The sequence below is a fragment of the Jaculus jaculus genome, chromosome 9 (genome assembly GCF_020740685.1).
Source record: "Jaculus jaculus isolate mJacJac1 chromosome 9, mJacJac1.mat.Y.cur, whole genome shotgun sequence".
In the NCBI taxonomy this organism is placed as follows: Eukaryota; Metazoa; Chordata; class Mammalia; order Rodentia; family Dipodidae; genus Jaculus; species Jaculus jaculus.
Window position 1 is genome coordinate 111,629,858 of NC_059110.1, and position 15,835 is coordinate 111,645,692.

Below are 15,835 nucleotides of genomic sequence, written 5' to 3' on the forward strand. Positions count from 1 at the left end.
CAAAGCGTTTTTATTTATTTTTAAAATTATTTATTCATTTGTGTGGGGGGTGTGAGAGAGAGAAAGGTTGAAAGAGAGAGAGAGAGAGACTATGGGTACCCTAGATTCTCTTGCCACTGCGAATAAACTACAGATACATGTGCCACTTTGTGCATCTTTCCATTTGGCTTTATGTGGTTACTAGGGAATTGAACCCAGGTGGACAAGGTTTTGCAAACAAGTGCCTTTAACCACTAAGCCATTTCCCTAGCCTTTTATAAAAAAATGTAATTAATTTGTATGTATTTATTTGAGGGATGAGAGAGAAAGAGGAAAATAGGGAATGGGCATGCCAGGGCCTCTAGCCACTGCAAACAAACTCCAGACCAATGTGCCACCTTGTACATCGGGCTTTACATGGATCCTGGGGAATCGAACCTTGATCCTTTGGCTTTGCAGGCAGGCACTTTAACCACTAAGCCATTTCTCCTTTTCTTTATTTTTTATTTTCAAGGGGTTTAAATGAAGGTATAAGAAGGGGTGGAGATAAGGGTGCCATGACTCTCTGGCATTCATGTCCCTCCCCCTTCCTGCCCCTTCTGATTCCTCCCCTCTTTTCAGGGACCCCGCCTCCAACACTGCCCCTCTGCAGCCTGAGCAGCTCCGTGTGTTTGAGACCCTGGAGGAGATCACAGGTGGGCTGTGCTGGTCTGCGTCCTGTTCCACAGGGGTGGAGTTTGTAGCCCTGTCCCCAGCCTCACCCTCTGCCTGCAGGTTACCTGTACATCTCCGCATGGCCAGACAGCCTGCCTGACCTCAGTGTCTTCCAGAACCTACGAATCATCCGCGGACGCATTCTGCATGAGTGAGCAAGGGGCGAGGGGGCCTGGCTCGGTTGTGGTGGCAACCCTGCTCCCTGGGCGCGCTGCTGTAGCTTTCCAAAGAGTTTGAAGAGTGTGCCGGAAGCAGGAGGAAGGTGACCACACGTGGGCCTGGAGACGATGTCCCCTTGCAGCTGAGCACTTCCCTCTCCCACAGTGGTGCCTACTCGCTGACCCTGCAAGGCCTGGGCATCCGCTGGCTGGGGCTGCGTTCACTGCGTGAGCTGGGCAGTGGGCTGGCACTTATCCACCGCAACATTCACCTCTGCTTCGTGCACACGGTGCCCTGGGACCAGCTCTTCCGGAATCCACACCAGGCCCTGCTTCAGAGCGGCAACCGGCCGGAAGAGGCATGTGGTAAGACAGAAGTCTAGTACCATGGGCCAGCGCACATGGGTGACCACAGAGTGCCCCTGGCTGCAGCCTCCTGGGGGCTGTGCAGATTTTCTGTCTCGGAGCTCTGTTCTTGGCTTGGCTCTGGCTGGCTTGCTCCTGTGGCACGGCTTCGAGCTGGGTCCTTCCACACAGCCTTGGCATCCCTCCTTCCTGTCCCTTTTTCTGGAACCACAGAACTTCTTTTCTCTCCCTGCCTGTTCCAGCACTTGTGCCTACTCCTCTAGGCCAGAGCCGTAGTCACTGCTGCTGCTTCTCATTCAGGTGGACCTGGTGCCTCCCTTAACACTCCCCTCTGGTCCCTTCCTCACTGCAGTGGTTGAGGGCCTGGCCTGCTACCCACTGTGCGCCCATGGGCGCTGCTGGGGGCCGGGACCCACCCAGTGTGTCAACTGCAGCCAGTTCCTTCGGGGCCAAGAGTGCGTGGAGAACTGCCGAGTATTACAGGGGTATGAGGGACAGAGGCGTGGGTGGTCAGAGGGGGTGTCTAGGGGGCTCCTTCCAGGCCCCTCACCATCCAGTCCCTTCTCACAGGTTCCCCAGGGAGTATGTGAGTGACAGACACTGTCTGCCGTGCCACCCCGAGTGTCAGCCCCAGAACGGCTCAGTGACCTGCTTTGGATCGGTGAGGGGCCGGGGGGCTTGGGGCTGGGGTGGTAGGGCAAGCAAAGAGTGGATGCCAGGGACCCAGCAGGCTGCCGCAGGCTGGGCCGAGCCCGAGGTGTTCCTGAGGCCGGCGCTGGCTCAGATCCAGACGGCGGGAGGGCGGAAGGTCAGGGAGGCTGTGTTATGAGCACTGCCTGCATCATGGGCTGGACCTGGGCTGCCGTGCCTGCTGTGACACTGGCGCCCCTTCAGACTGTGACAAGATCCCAAGGAAACCTGTGTTCTTGGCTTCCACACCCTGCCTCCAACCTCGGTTTTCGCATCTACGAGGTGAATGTCCTAATAGTACCTACCTGGTTGGGGCGTGGTGAGAACAAAATTCAATAGTGTTTGGCACCATGCCCGAGCACTGAAAAGGCTTTGTACATAACAGTGATTGTTGTCACTTGCTGTTACACCTCAGATAATGCACGCCCCTCTCTGGGCGCCTCCACTTCCTTGTGAAGAGCAGAAGGGTTTATCTCAGGGACAGGGAGGCTTGTAGTCAGTGACCTGAGGGCTTGACCTTCCTGTTCTGAGGGTGTTGGTGCCAACCCTCCCCCTCAACTGCTTCCTCCCACCCCACGCAGGAGGCTGACCAGTGCATGGCCTGTGCCCACTACAAGGACCCCCCTCACTGTGTGGCTCGCTGTCCCAGCGGTGTGAAGCCGGACCTCTCCTACATGCCTATCTGGAAGTTCCCAGATGAGGAGGGCACATGCCAACCGTGCCCCATCAACTGTACACACTCGTGAGTTGGTCTTCTCTGTAGAAGGGAGGGTTTTCACGCCTGGTGCCTCTCTGGAGCTCCTATTCTTTTTTTTAAAAAATATTTTATAATCATTATTTATTTATGAGAGAATAGGTGCACCACGGCCTTTAGCCACTGCAAACGAACTCCAGACACATGTGCCGCCATGTGCATCTGGCTTACTTGGATCTGGGGAATTGAACCTGGGTCCTTAAGTTTTGCAGGCAAACACCTTAACCACTAAGCTATGTCTCCAGTCTTGGAGTTCTATTCTGAAAGGGGGACAAAGTCTACTTTCACTTAACCCTGAGATATATATTTTTTTTAATTTATTTTATTTACTTGAGAGAGACAGAAAGAGGCAGATAGAGATTAGGCACGCCAGGGTCTTCAGCTGCTGCAGACAAACTCTAGATGCATGCAGCACCTTGTGCATCTGGCTTACATGGGTCCTGGGGAATCAAACCTGGGTCCTTTGGCTTTGCAGACAGGCACCTTAATCACTAAGCCATCTCTCCAGCCCATAATAATTATTATTTTTTTTTAGGTTTTTCTAGGTAGTGTCTCCCTGTAGCCTAGGCTGACTGGAATTCACTATGTCATCTCAGCGTGGCCTCAAACTCACAGTGATCCTCCTACCTCTGCCACCTGAGTGCATACTTTTTTATTTAACACAACACGTGAAATAGGAAGGAGAGCTGCTGGTCATTCTATCCTGTAGTGAATAAGTTGGAATATTCCCCTCCCTGCTTTTTTTTCCATGATGCTGGAGATGGAACCTGGGACTTCATGAGTGCTAGGCAAACTACCACCAGACCACATTTCCCAGCCTTAAGAGAAGCTTGGAATGTTCTGTCATGTTCCAAATCCATACCTTACTTGAACTGGGGTGAACCCCCAAGGTGGACTTTAGGGTGTTTGTCCTTTTAGGATTTATCTTATCCTCACATGTACTTGGGTTGTATTCATATTTGGATGAACCAGGTAAGACTGCTATTTGTATCAATCAAAGCACTCACGAGGGCTGGAGAGATGGTTTAGCAATTAAGGTGCTTGCCTACGAAGTCCAAAGACCCATGTTAGATCTCTCTCCAGATTCCATGTAAGCCAGATGAATAAATGGTGAGGCAAGCGCACGGTTGCGCATGCCCACTAGATGGTGGAAGCATCTGGAGTTTGATTGCAGTGGCTGAGACCCTGGTGTGCCAATCTCTCTTCCTCTCTCTCTCTCTTTTTTTTTCTTTTCTTTTTGGTTTTTGGAGGTAGGGTCTCACTCTAGCCCAGGCTGACCTGGAATTCACTCTGTAGTCTCAGGGTGGCCTCGAACTTATGGTGATCCCCTGGCTCTGTCTCCTGAGTGCTAGGAGTAAAGGTGTGTGCCACCACGCCCAGCTCTCTCTCTGTCTCTTTCAAAAAAAAAAAAAAATGCTCACAAAACAGCACTTTCATCTGCTTCAACTTACTGTGACCAGGTTTGTCTTTTTGTGTGCGCATTTCTTGGTATAAATGGGGGCCCTCCTGCATATTATTCTGAAATTTGCTTTTTCCCTACTTTCTCCATCCTTTCTTGTAAGTACCATCTAGATTTACATCCTTAAAATTTTTTTTTTAAAACTTCCATTATTTAACCCTGATCCTATTTGTGGGATGTTAAGATTGCTTAAAAAATATTTTGTTTTTCATAGTTCATTGCCATTCAGCTCCACGTAGCAGGGAGCATCATTCATGTGCATGCTGTCTTGTGACCTGGGCTTGGTATGCTTAGCATATATCCCGACAGGTGGAAGTGCTGGGTCCGAGGTGATACTTTGTTGAGTGGCTGGCACTGGAATCCAGGGCCTTTCAGTACTTTTCCACTAAGCGACAACACAGCTCGGTGCTGTTTAATAAATCTTGCCAAACTCTCCCCAGAGAAATGCTGGTGGACACTAGGACTCTCTCATAGAGGTCAGGGTGTGGTTACAGCCTTGATGGTGTCCCCCTTCTTGCTCACCCCAGGGAGGAAGGTGCAGGGTATCGGGGATGTGGGCTCCCAGGCTGGAGAAGGGACTCTCCTTGTGGGCTGGAAGAAAGCACTCTGGTGACCTTAAGCCCAGTTTCTGCCTGTCATAATGGGGATAATAACCCAGCCACGCCTAACCCAGGAGGCTGTTCCCAGAGTTGTTGATGCGACTCTCTTCTGCAGCTGCGTGGACCTGGATGACAAGGGCTGCCCCGCCGAGCAGAGAGCCAGGTGGGTCTGAGCTCCAGGATGTACCTCACTGCTCCTTACTCCCTCACTGGCTACTGGGTGCTCACTGGCGCAGAGAGGGGTCACCTGGCAGGCTTCAACGTGCATCTCCAGTCCACTTTTCCACTGTCGGTCCTCCTTTCAGCTCTCTTCAGCAAGTGGAGACAAGGATGCCGGGAAAGATAGCCAGTACACACAGAACCTCCCACCCTGGAGTAGCTTGATAGGCGTCTCAAGTTTAAGTCCAGGGAACTGGAGGCAGACTGCGAAGAGCCAGTGTCAGTGTCAGTGTGGAGATGCCTGGGGAGCTCCCGCAGGGATAGTGAGAGGTTCCCAGGAGTGAGTGCAGCTCTCCCCCGTGCACTCAGGTAAACAGGGTGATCTGGAATTCACTATGTAGTCTCAGGCTGGCCTCGAACTCACAGCGATCCTCCTACTTGGTGGTTCCAAGTGCCGGGAGGGCTGAGTCTTAAAAGATGTCAAGGAGCAGCAAGTACGGAGGTTGGGAGGCGTGGAAAATCGCGACTAGTGGGAGAAAACTGGCTCAGCCCATCAGAATTGTGGGCCCGCACATTTCTGGGCCCCACCTCGTGTAGCCACCAGAACCTCTGGAAGTGGGGCTTCAGAGCATGCAGATTTAAAAAGCTCTTTGGTGAGTTTTGTGCCATGAAGTTTTGGAGCCAAAGGCGACAGCATAAAGGAGTTGGAGATGCCTCGGTAGGGGGCTTGGGCTTTATCGTGGAGGCACGAGGGAGTCTTTCGAGTAGGGAAGCAACAGCCTGTGGGGTCACCCTTCCCAGAATCTGGGGTCCTTCCTGCCCTTCCGTGAGTTCCCTTGAAACGCCCTGCCCCAGGCTGTTCAACAGTCTGATTTGGGCACCTGTTCCCAGCCCGGTGACGTCCATCATCGCCACTGTGGTGGGCGTCCTGCTGTTCCTGGTCGTGGGGCTGGTGCTTGTGATCGTGATCAAGCGGAGGCGGCAGAAGATCCGCAAGTACACCATGCGCAGGCTGCTGCAGGAGACCGAGGTGAGGCGGAACCAGGGCCTCGCGGGCGGCCAGCCTGGGGTGGCAGCTCACCCGGTCCTGAACCCCTCACCCCCTTCCATCCCAGCTGGTGGAGCCACTGACCCCCAGCGGAGCCGTGCCTAACCAGGCTCAGATGCGCATTCTGAAGGAGACGGAGCTGAGGAAGGTGAAAGTGCTTGGATCCGGAGCTTTCGGCACCGTCTACAAGGTTGGGGGCGGGGCCGGGCCTTGGGGTGGGCGGGGCTGGAAGGGGGCGTGGTCAGGAGGGAGGCGGAGCCCGTTCTGTTTGAGCTGAGGGCACAGATCGAGCCCCGGAGCCCAGGGGGCAATGACCCTTTGGACACAACAGCCCAATTCTTTTCTGCTCAGGGCATCTGGATTCCTGATGGGGAGAGCGTGAAAATTCCTGTGGCCATCAAAGTGTTGAGAGAAAACACGTCCCCTAAAGCCAACAAAGAAATCTTGGATGTAAGCCCTTCCACCCTCTCACGTGGGAATCGCGAGGGGCCTCCCGGCTGCAGGTCTGGGCTGTTTTCTCTTTGGGGAGTAGAATGACGGGAGCCCCTAAACCTTCATTCTTACTCTCCCCCAGTCAGCAGACCCTGGCTGTGGCTGGTGATGGATGAGGTGTGGCTTCCCCAGGAGTGGGATGGGGTGGGTTTTTGGTTTGGGGTCTCCCATGCCCTTCGGTATATCCTCATCCCCAGGAAGCCTATGTGATGGCTGGTGTGGGCTCCCCGTATGTGTCTCGCCTTCTGGGTATCTGCCTGACATCTACCGTGCAGCTGGTGACACAGCTTATGCCCTACGGCTGCCTTCTGGATCATGTCCGGGAACACCGTGGGCGCCTGGGCTCGCAGGACCTGCTCAATTGGTGTGTGCAGATCGCCAAGGTATGTGCATGGTGGGGAAGGAGGGTCAGCTCTGCAAGTCCCTTGGGACCACGCCTCTATCTTCACACAGGGCTAGTACGGGACAGTTCCTGGGAGTGTGGTCAGGCAAGGTCCAGGCCCAAGGTCCACGCTGGTGCTCCCGTTCCAGGGGATGTCCTACCTGGAGGAGGTGCGCCTCGTGCACAGGGACCTGGCTGCCCGCAATGTGCTGGTCAAGAGTCCCAACCATGTCAAGATTACAGACTTCGGGCTAGCTCGGCTGCTGGACATCGATGAGACTGAATACCACGCAGATGGGGGCAAGGTCGGGGGAGGGGGGAGCAGAGTGTGGTGGGGGTGGGGGGTCATGGGGTTTGGTCTGGTGGCCCCTGGGAGAACTGTGAGAAGGGCCACTTCCCCGCCACACTCAGTTGTAGGGTCTCTCTACCCTCCCAGGTGCCCATCAAGTGGATGGCGCTGGAGTCCATTCTCCGCCGGCGGTTCACTCACCAGAGCGACGTGTGGAGCTACGGTGAGTGCTGGGAATGGTGGGGAGGGCTGGATGAGCAGCCTTGGTGTGAGTGGGCAGAAGAAAAAGAGAGGGGAGGGAGGGTGAGAGGGGAAGGGCTACCTGTGCCCACTCTGTGGGGTCTGCCCATATAGGAGTCAGAGCAAAGTTAGGTAGACCATCCTTGTATCTCTTGTTTTGTACACTGCCATGACACCATCTTGATGCCTGTCCCTAGGTGTGACTGTGTGGGAGCTGATGACTTTTGGGGCCAAACCTTATGAGGGGATCCCAGCCCGGGAAATCCCCGATCTGCTGGAGAAGGGGGAGCGGCTGCCCCAGCCGCCCATCTGCACCATCGATGTCTACATGATCATGGTCAAATGTGCGTGGTGGGCCTGGGCCGGGGGTGACACGGAACAAGGGGGGGAGACCCTGGGTGTGGGCGCTCACAGGAGCTGGAATGTGAATGGGTCCAAGGGTCCTGGTGTCCCTGAAGGAGCCTCAAAGGTGTCCCTTTCATAATACAAGTCCTGAGCTGCCATAGGCGCAGCCACGGAAGAAAATTCAAGACAGAGGGAGAAACGCGAGGAAATACCCAGGGTTTCCAGCTCAAGATCTGACTCTGGCTCTGCATCTTGGCTTCAGTCAGGGTTGTCTGAGGCCAAACTAGAGACAGGTAGCTGGTCCCCTGGACCAGGATGCTGAAATCTCTCCTGACCCAGGTTGGATGATTGATTCTGAATGTCGCCCGAGATTCCGGGAGCTGGTGACCGAATTCTCTCGCATGGCCAGGGACCCCCAGCGCTTTGTGGTTATCCAGGTACTGGGCCTTTCAGCTCCATCCTTGCCTCCGAGAGCACCCTCTCTGCCACACAGATGGGGAAAGGGAAGGGACAGCTGGGTGCCAGGTCCCAAGGCCAACCCCCACCTCTGTCCAAGCCTGGTGGGCCTTCCTGGAGAGGCTGCACACTGGGTGTGTCTCATTCCTTCCTAGAATGAGGACTTGGGCCCAACTAGCCCTTTGGACAGTACCTTCTATCGCTCCCTGCTGGAGGACGACGACATGAGCGACCTGGTGGATGCTGACGAGTACCTGCTTCCCCAGCAGGGTTTCTTCTGCCCAGACCCCATCCCAGGCTCCGGAATCATAGCCCACCGCAGGCACCGCAGCTCATCCACCAGGGTCCGTGCGCTTGGTGGTCTGTGGGCTGGGTCTGCGGACTTCCTCCTGCCTCCCCGGTGGACCAGGCTCTCGTTCTTTGGTGCTCCCCTGACCTCCATCTCTCCGGGAGGCTCCATTTCCTCCGAGGAGCACTCTTGCTGTTTCCCAGCCCCTGGGGCTCCATTCTCTCTGCCTTAAACTACCATACCCCCAAAGTGACCCGCTTTTCTCCTGGGACCCTGTCTGTCACCTCCACCGTCCTCCTCCCAGACCTAAGAGTAACTCTCAGCTTCACTCTCTCTTCCCAGAGTGGAGGTGGTGAGCTAACGCTAGGGCTGGAGCCGTCTGAAGAGGAGCCCCCCAGGTCTCCACTGGCCCCCTCGGAAGGGGCTGGCTCTGAGGTGTTTGACGGTGACCTGGGAATGGGGGCAGCTAAAGGGCTACAGAGCCTCCCCCAACATGACCTCAGCCCTCTACAGCGGTACAGTGAGGACCCCACAGGACCTCTGCCCCCCGAGACTGATGGCTACGTTGCCCCTTTGACCTGCAGCCCCCAGCCTGGTATGGAATCCAGCTTGGGCTGAGACTGAGCCGGGAGTTGCCCTCCTCAGGCCAGGGCTGCTGTGGGGCAGTGGTGGTGCTGGTAGGTATGTCTGAGTTCCTTTCTGTAACAGATCCTCCTCTCTCACCCTTGCAGAATATGTGAACCAGCCAGAGTTTCGGCCACAGCCCCCTTCACCTGTGGAGGGTCCTCTGTCGCCTGTCCGACCTGCGGGTACTACTGTGGAAAGGCCCAAGACTCTCTCTACCGGGAAGAATGGGGTTGTCAAAGACATTTTTGCCTTTGGAGGGGCTGTGGAGAACCCTGAGTACTTGGCGCCCAGGGGAGGTGTTGCCTCTCAGCCTCACCCTCCACCTGCTTTCAGCCCAGCCTTTGACAACCTCTATTACTGGGACCAGGACCCATCAGAGCGGGGGTCTCCACCCAGCACCTTTGCAGGGACCCCTACAGCAGAGAACCCTGAGTACCTGGGTCTGGATGTGCCAGTGTGAGGTCAAGTCTGCTGAGGCCCTGCTGTGCCTTTGGAGTGGGGAAGGCCTGACTTACGGCCCACAAAGCTGGGAGCAGGTCCTCTGGCCATGTTACGGGGAGCCTGCCCCAAGGAACCTTCCTTGCTGCTTGAATCCCTGGATGGTGGAGTGGGGCCCAGCCTGGTTGGAAAAGGAGGTGTACTGGGCAGTCGATTCTGAAGCCCTGCCCTGCCAGACTGTGGGGCTCAACGGACGCCACATAGTTCCCTCGCCTGAGGCTGTTCTCTTCTTCCAGACCCTTGGTTCTAAAGGACTGAGGGAAGCTCAGCCTAGGAGGGACCAGGCCCCAGGGACTGCCTGAGAACAAGGACAGCCCTTGCCAGGAGACTGTCCCCGAGACTTCATGGGACCCGGGAGGAAGGAGGAAGGGAGCTGCACCGGCGTCCAGACCAGTCCTTGTACAGAGTGCTACTTTGTTTTGTTTTTACGTGTTTTTTAAAGATGAAATGAGGACTCAGAGGGAGAGTGATGTTGTATGGAGGTGGTGGTGGTGGTGAGGGGTGTTCCTAGGGTTGGGGGAAGGATATCCCTTTCCACACCCACTTTCTTCATTTGCAAGTCAATCTGGAAAACAGCAGGGCCCCCAGGCCTAAATCAGGGAGAGGAGTGGCTCTGGGCCAGACCTTACTACTCACTGGAGCAAGCAGGTAGGAATCTTCTGAAAGCTGGCATGAGAAGCCCAATCTGCACTCTCCTGGCTTTGGGTTGGGGAGGATTGGGAAACTAGGATTCCCATTGGAAGACCCACTGACAACAGAATCATTCTTGCTTAAACAAGCTCATTCCTAAGGCCACCCACCAGAATGGGGGTATTTCTTCCTTGTTGAGGGGTAGAGAGTGAGGAAGAAGAGACACTGTAAGACTCATTTTTCTTGACTTAGCTAAGACAGAAACATCTCTCCAGAAAAAAAGCCTATCCACCAGGAGGTTTGGGGTCGGCTTGACCTCTGTGTCCCCCACTCCCAGGCTGGACATAGAAACACACACAGTTGGCACAAGTGTTTGTAGTGCCTCTTTATTGCCAACAGCTGACATTGCCTAGGTCTCAGGGAAATAAAGTAGATCTACTGTGGCATCTGACAGGAATTTCTAAGCTGGGGAAGGGACTAGGATGAACAGGGCACTGACCCTGGGAAGAGGGCATAAGGTGGCTGTGGAAATGTCCATGGAACGCCTCTTTCCTGCCTCTGAAATCTCAGAATCGCCTATTCTCTCTCTGTGTCCAAAGGGGCAAAGTGGAGACCAAGTTGTTTAGCTACCAGGAGCTAAATGCACAGAAAGAGACAGGGGGAGTTCCCAGTAGGACCAAGGAGAAACAAAGATTTTAACCCATGAACCAAGCAGGATTCCATAATCGTGTTCAGTCACAGGATAACACAGGGAGGTCGACTGTTGGTGATCTTTTCTAGGGGTTCTCCGTTGCTGGCTCTTCGGATGGCTTCAATGAGCTAGAGGGCAGAGGTGTGGAATGGGATCTCATTGTGGGGGAGGGGCGTCCCAGAAGCCCTCCCATTGCTGCAAATACTCACGTCTTTCTCATAAGGAAAGCCCCCGTTCTCCAGCTTGGAGAACACCAGCTGTCCGTTGATCTCAATCTCAAAGGCCCCTGGTATGAAATAGACACAGGAATGAGTGGTATGCTGAGAACAGGCAGAAGTCAAGGGGGGCTCTCTGCACTCCTGAGGCTCCACAGCAGGCTCCTTCATGGCCCCCACCAAGCAATGAGTGACCCATTTGTAGATCTTTCAGTCGTTCAACCCAGGAACATCAGGGAGGCTCCACTGTTTCATGGAAGAGACTCCCCTCCAAACCTATTACTATTGCAGACTATTAACTTTCTCCCTGTAGACTCATCTGTGGCCTCTTTATGGAAGGCAGCTCCTGTTGGCTGGACTTCATATATATTTGCCTGACAAAGTCTATTTTTAAGTGGTTATCAGTACACCAACATGTAAGTTCTTGAGTCCTGTTATCTAGTAATTTTGAGTAAGACCGATTAACAGCAACCCAAACAAGTATATTACTATTTACTACTTTAACCTTTAGCCAAAATAGATTACTAAGGCTGGCTGCTGCTTCATACAAGTTACAATTAACTATTTACTACTTTTTCACAGATAAAGCAGCTGATCTTTTAAAAAGTATGAGGGAAAAATTTAATCCCTTCAAAGAACTTTTTTTTTTTAAACTTTGTACTTCATTTGCTTGAGAAAGACAGAAAGGCAAATACAGAGAATAGGTGCACCAAGGCCTTCAGCCGCTGCAAATGAACTCCATCCAGACTCATGCGCTACCTTGTGCATCTGGTTTCCGAGGGTCCTGGGGAATCAAACCTGGGTCCTTTGGCTTCACAAACAAGCACCTTATCCACTAAGCCATCTCTCCAGCCCAAATTTTTTTTTTCCTAGTAGACTAAGAATGAAAAAGTCAACTTTGATACATGTTTCCTTAGCAGAAACACACAGGGGAATCAGACAATATACTCACTAAATTTCTTTTTATTATTTTTTTTGTCTATTTTTATTTATTTATCTGAGAGTGTCAGGCAGACTCCAGACACGTGCGCCCCCTTGTGTATCTGGCTAACGTGGGTCCTGGGGAATCGAGCCTCCAACCAGGGTCCTTAGGCTTCACAGGCAAGAGCTTAACCGCTAAGCCATCTCTCCAGCCCCTCACTACGTTTCTAAGACACACAGGTGACAAGATGAATTCTTTGGATAAATTCTAAGACAGGACAAAAAGCTAGATTTGCTACTCTACAAAAAGTGAAGTGGGGGCTAGAGAGATGGCTCAGCAGCTAATGCAATTGCCTGCAAAGCCAAAGGACCTACGTTCAATTCCCCAGGACCCACATAAGCCGTATGTACAAAGTTGGTGCATACATCTGGAGTTCGTTCACAGTGGCTGGAGGCACTGGCGTGCCCATTCTCTCTCCCTCTTTCTCTGTCAAATAAATAAACAAATAAAAATAAAAGATTCTTAAAAAATTATTTGCAAGCAGAGAGAATTGGCGCGCTAGGGCCTGTTGCCTTTGCAAACTAACTCCAGATGCTTGCAGCACCTTGTGCATCTGCTTTTGTATGCGAACTGGGAAATAGAACCCAGGCCTTCAGGCTTTGCAAGCAGGCACCTGTCACCGCTGAGCTCTTTCGCCAAGCCCTTGGTTGGATATTTTCATGTCAGGCATTGCTGGGCACGCAGACAGCAGTCAGTGTCAGTGTTGGAAAATAGGAAAGCTGGGGTTTGTATCACGGACTGACTCAGCAGGCGTGGTGCGGAGCTCACCTGTGCCCCCCAGGCGCGACTCGATCTCGATGCCCGGATACTCCTCTTTCACAGCACTCGCCAGCTCCAGGTAAGTCGCTTCAAAGCCGCAGGGTTCACTAGGAAGAAGAGACGCGGTGTGGGCTGGGGTTCCGGGGGAGGGGCCTCCCGTGGACCCACCTCCGTCTGACCGGGAGACCCGAGCCGCGGGAGGGGGGAGCCCCTTCCAGCCGGAGCCGCTCACCAGTACTCCACCACGATGCGGACCCCACTGCCCGGTTCCACCTCCCCGGGAGGGGGCGCTACGGACACCTGCCCCGGCTCCCCGCTCATTGCTGACGAATCGGCTCCGGCAGCCGCTTCCGGGTGTGACGCGGCGCCGCGGGCACGTGACGGGGGCGTGGCCACGGGCGGGGCGGGGCCGCGCGTTGCTTCCGGGCGCCCCCTGCAGGCTGCTGCAGGTACTACTATTCGGTCGTGTACCACAGCTAGAGAGCACGCTTCCTGGTGCTGAGAGCGGGACAAAAATCCTGCATCCGCCTAGCTTCTGAGAGCGTTGAACTGTTAGCAATGGTAAAGCAATCTGCGTTTACAAAAGGCCGAGCCAGTATGGGGCAAGCAGGTTGGGAATTTGGGTCAGGGACGGACGGACGGTGGTTTGTAATAGCTATCATTTCTCGCTAGCATGCCTATAGCATTTTATTTTATTTTATTTACTTGAGAGAGAGGAAGAGAGAGAATGAGAATGAATGGGCATGCCAGGGCCTCTATCCACTGCAGACAGATTTGGATGATGGCATTTTAAAATATCCCAGAGTTACACACTTGAGTTATTTTAGACTCCAAAGTGTTAATCTGACTTTTCCAGTATTTTACAGATGTCTCTTCCCTGTGCTAGAGAACCCTAAAAGGCGAAGTTGGCTCCTCTGGTCCCGTGTTCCCATTACTTAAACCCATTTCCTGCATACCTACCTCATCGTATCTCTATACTCAATTTGCAACTCTGGAAATGGGGGCAGTCTAAATCCTAGGCTTCTTTCTTTCTTTTCAAAGTAGGCTCTCACTCTAGCCCAGGCTGACCTGGAATTAACTGTATGCTCTCAGGGTGGCCTTGAACTCACAGCGATCCATCGACTTCTGCCTCCCAAGTGCTGGAATTAAAGGCATGCGCCACCACACCCTGCTTCCTCTTTTTTCTTGAAGTTCCAGTATACTATCCTAACAGGTCTAATGTCCTTTTAAGTACATTAAAAGAAACAATTCAGTTATTGCTAAATTATGTGCCAACCATACCACAATCCAGTTACAGAACATTTCCACCCAAAAAAAGGGGGGCTGGAGAGATGGCTTAGCTGTTAAGGTACATGCCTGTGAAGCCTAAGGACCATGTTCAACTCTCCAGATCCAGACACAACAAAGGTGAGGCAAGTGCAAGGTCTCACATGCCCACTAGGTGGCACAGCATATGGCGTTCGATTGCAGGGGCTGAGGTCCTGGGGCACTGGTTTTCTCTTGCACGCTTTCTCTAAAATAAAACGTAAAATAAAAAAGAATATTTCCACCTATCTAATAGTCTCTCTTGTCTGTTTGCAGTGCACCAGCTCCCAACTCCAATCCTGCACAATCACCAATCTGCTTTTTCTATAAAACTAATTGCCTTTTCTGGATATTTCACATGAATGGAATCATACAGTATTATTTTGTATTTTGTTCCAGCTGCTTTTATGCTTTCCTCCATCCAGTGGTGTATGCCAGAGTTTCTTTGTAGTGCTGAGTAGTTTTCCATTGTATAGATACAGCACATTTTTATTTATTCACCAGTTTAATAGACATCTGGGCTTCTGGTTTTGATCTGTTTCGAACACTGATGCTATGAATATCATGTAGGTGTCTCTGTATGGATGTGCGTTGCCATTTCTGTTTCTAGGAGTAGAATTGCTGGGTTAGCATGGGTGGTGGCCCATGTCTTTAAATAATCCCAGCACTCAGGAGGCCAAGGTAGAAGGATTGCTCTGAGTTTGAGGCCAGTTTGAGACTACATACTGAATTTTAGGTTAGCCTGGGCTAGAGCGGGATCCTACCTTAAAAAAACAAACGGGCTGGAGAGATGGCATAGCGGTTAAGGCGCTTGCCTGCAAAGCCAAAGAACCCGGATCCGATTCCCCAGAACCCATGTAAACCAGATGCACAAGGGGGCACATGCATGTGGAGTTCCTTTGCAGTGGTTGGAGGCCCTTGCATGACCATTCTCTCTCAAATAAAAACAAACAAAAAAGAAACCAAAAAAAACAAAGAATTACTGGAGGACTGGAGTAATGACTTAGCACTTAAGGTGCTTGCCTGCAAAGCCTAAGGATCCAAGTCCAATTCCACAGTACCCACCAAGCCAGGTATACCAGGTGGCGCATGGGTCTGGAGTTCTTTTGCAGTGGCTAGAGGCCCTGGTGTGCCCATTCTCTCTCTCTCTCTCTCTCTGCTTCTCTCTTTCAAATAAATCAATAAATAATTTTTTAAAAAAGAAACTACCACCAGGTGTGATGGTGCACACTTTTAATCCCAGCACCTGTGTGGCAGAGGTAGGAGGATCACCGTGAGTTCGAGGCCACCCTGAGACTACATAGTGAATTCCAGGACAACCTGAGCTAGAGTGAGACCCTACCTCAAAACACAAAATGAAACAAAACAGGAAATAACCTGGTTTTTCAAAGTATATCATTTGACATTCCCAATAGAAATGCAATATACAAAGATTTCTTCATAATTGTCACAACAACTTGTTACATCTTTTTTTTGACAAATATTAGTAATGGTGTTGGATGGATGTCAAAATATTTATTCAAGCCAGGCATTGTGGTGCTTGCCTTTTAATCCCAGCACGTGGGAAGCAGAGGGAGGAGGATCACCATGAGTTCAAAGCCACCCTGAGAATACAGAGTAAATTCCAGGTCAGCTCGGACTAGAGTGAGACCTTACCACGAAACCCTCCCCCCCCAATTCAAATCTTTTCCCAGTTGTAATTGGATTAT

General features: G+C 52.4%; 2 protein-coding genes across 3 annotated transcripts in view; one reads left to right on the top strand and one right to left on the bottom strand.

The window, feature by feature from the left end:
• Positions 1-10,002, top strand: part of Erbb2 (erb-b2 receptor tyrosine kinase 2) — a 30,607-nt gene extending 20,605 nt beyond the window's left edge. Inside the window, exons 10-28 of one of the 2 annotated variants that reach the window (XM_045158024.1) lie at positions 601-674; positions 754-844; positions 1,018-1,217; positions 1,570-1,702; positions 1,788-1,878; positions 2,112-2,189; positions 2,489-2,649; positions 4,835-4,882; positions 5,770-5,908; positions 5,994-6,116; positions 6,278-6,376; positions 6,616-6,801; positions 6,950-7,105; positions 7,237-7,312; positions 7,527-7,673; positions 8,014-8,111; positions 8,286-8,474; positions 8,762-9,014; positions 9,151-10,002. In XM_045158024.1, the coding sequence (XP_045013959.1) occupies positions 601-674; positions 754-844; positions 1,018-1,217; positions 1,570-1,702; positions 1,788-1,878; positions 2,112-2,189; positions 2,489-2,649; positions 4,835-4,882; positions 5,770-5,908; positions 5,994-6,116; positions 6,278-6,376; positions 6,616-6,801; positions 6,950-7,105; positions 7,237-7,312; positions 7,527-7,673; positions 8,014-8,111; positions 8,286-8,474; positions 8,762-9,014; positions 9,151-9,506 (2,698 nt within the window). In that variant the 3' untranslated portion in view covers positions 9,507-10,002. The remainder of the gene's footprint in view (positions 1-600; positions 675-753; positions 845-1,017; positions 1,218-1,569; positions 1,703-1,787; positions 1,879-2,111; positions 2,190-2,488; positions 2,650-4,834; positions 4,883-5,769; positions 5,909-5,993; positions 6,117-6,277; positions 6,377-6,615; positions 6,802-6,949; positions 7,106-7,236; positions 7,313-7,526; positions 7,674-8,013; positions 8,112-8,285; positions 8,475-8,761; positions 9,015-9,150) is intronic. The other variant, XM_004655469.2, reaches the window with a different exon arrangement.
• Positions 10,003-10,544: 542 nt separating this feature from the next.
• On the bottom strand, positions 10,545-13,192 carry Mien1 (migration and invasion enhancer 1). Its single transcript, XM_004655468.2, has 4 exons — positions 13,054-13,192; positions 12,831-12,928; positions 11,075-11,151; positions 10,545-10,993 (listed from the first exon to the last, which is right to left on the bottom strand). Exons 1-4 carry the CDS (start codon positions 13,140-13,142, stop codon positions 10,910-10,912), a joined length of 348 nt encoding a protein of 115 aa, XP_004655525.1. The 5' UTR covers positions 13,143-13,192; the 3' UTR covers positions 10,545-10,909.
• Between the last annotated feature and the right edge of the window lie 2,643 nt (positions 13,193-15,835).

Coding starts and splice junctions, on each gene's coding strand:
- Mien1 (XM_004655468.2), bottom strand. CDS start 13,142: ATGAGCGGGGAGCCGGGGCAGGTGTCCGTAGCGCCCCCTCCCGGGGAG. Junction 12,929..13,053: donor CGCATCGTGGTGGAGTACTG/GTGAGCGGCTCC, acceptor TCTTCTTCCTAG/TGAACCCTGCGGCTTTGAAG. Junction 11,152..12,830: donor GTCGCGCCTGGGGGGCACAG/GTGAGCTCCGCA, acceptor ATTTCATACCAG/GGGCCTTTGAGATTGAGATC.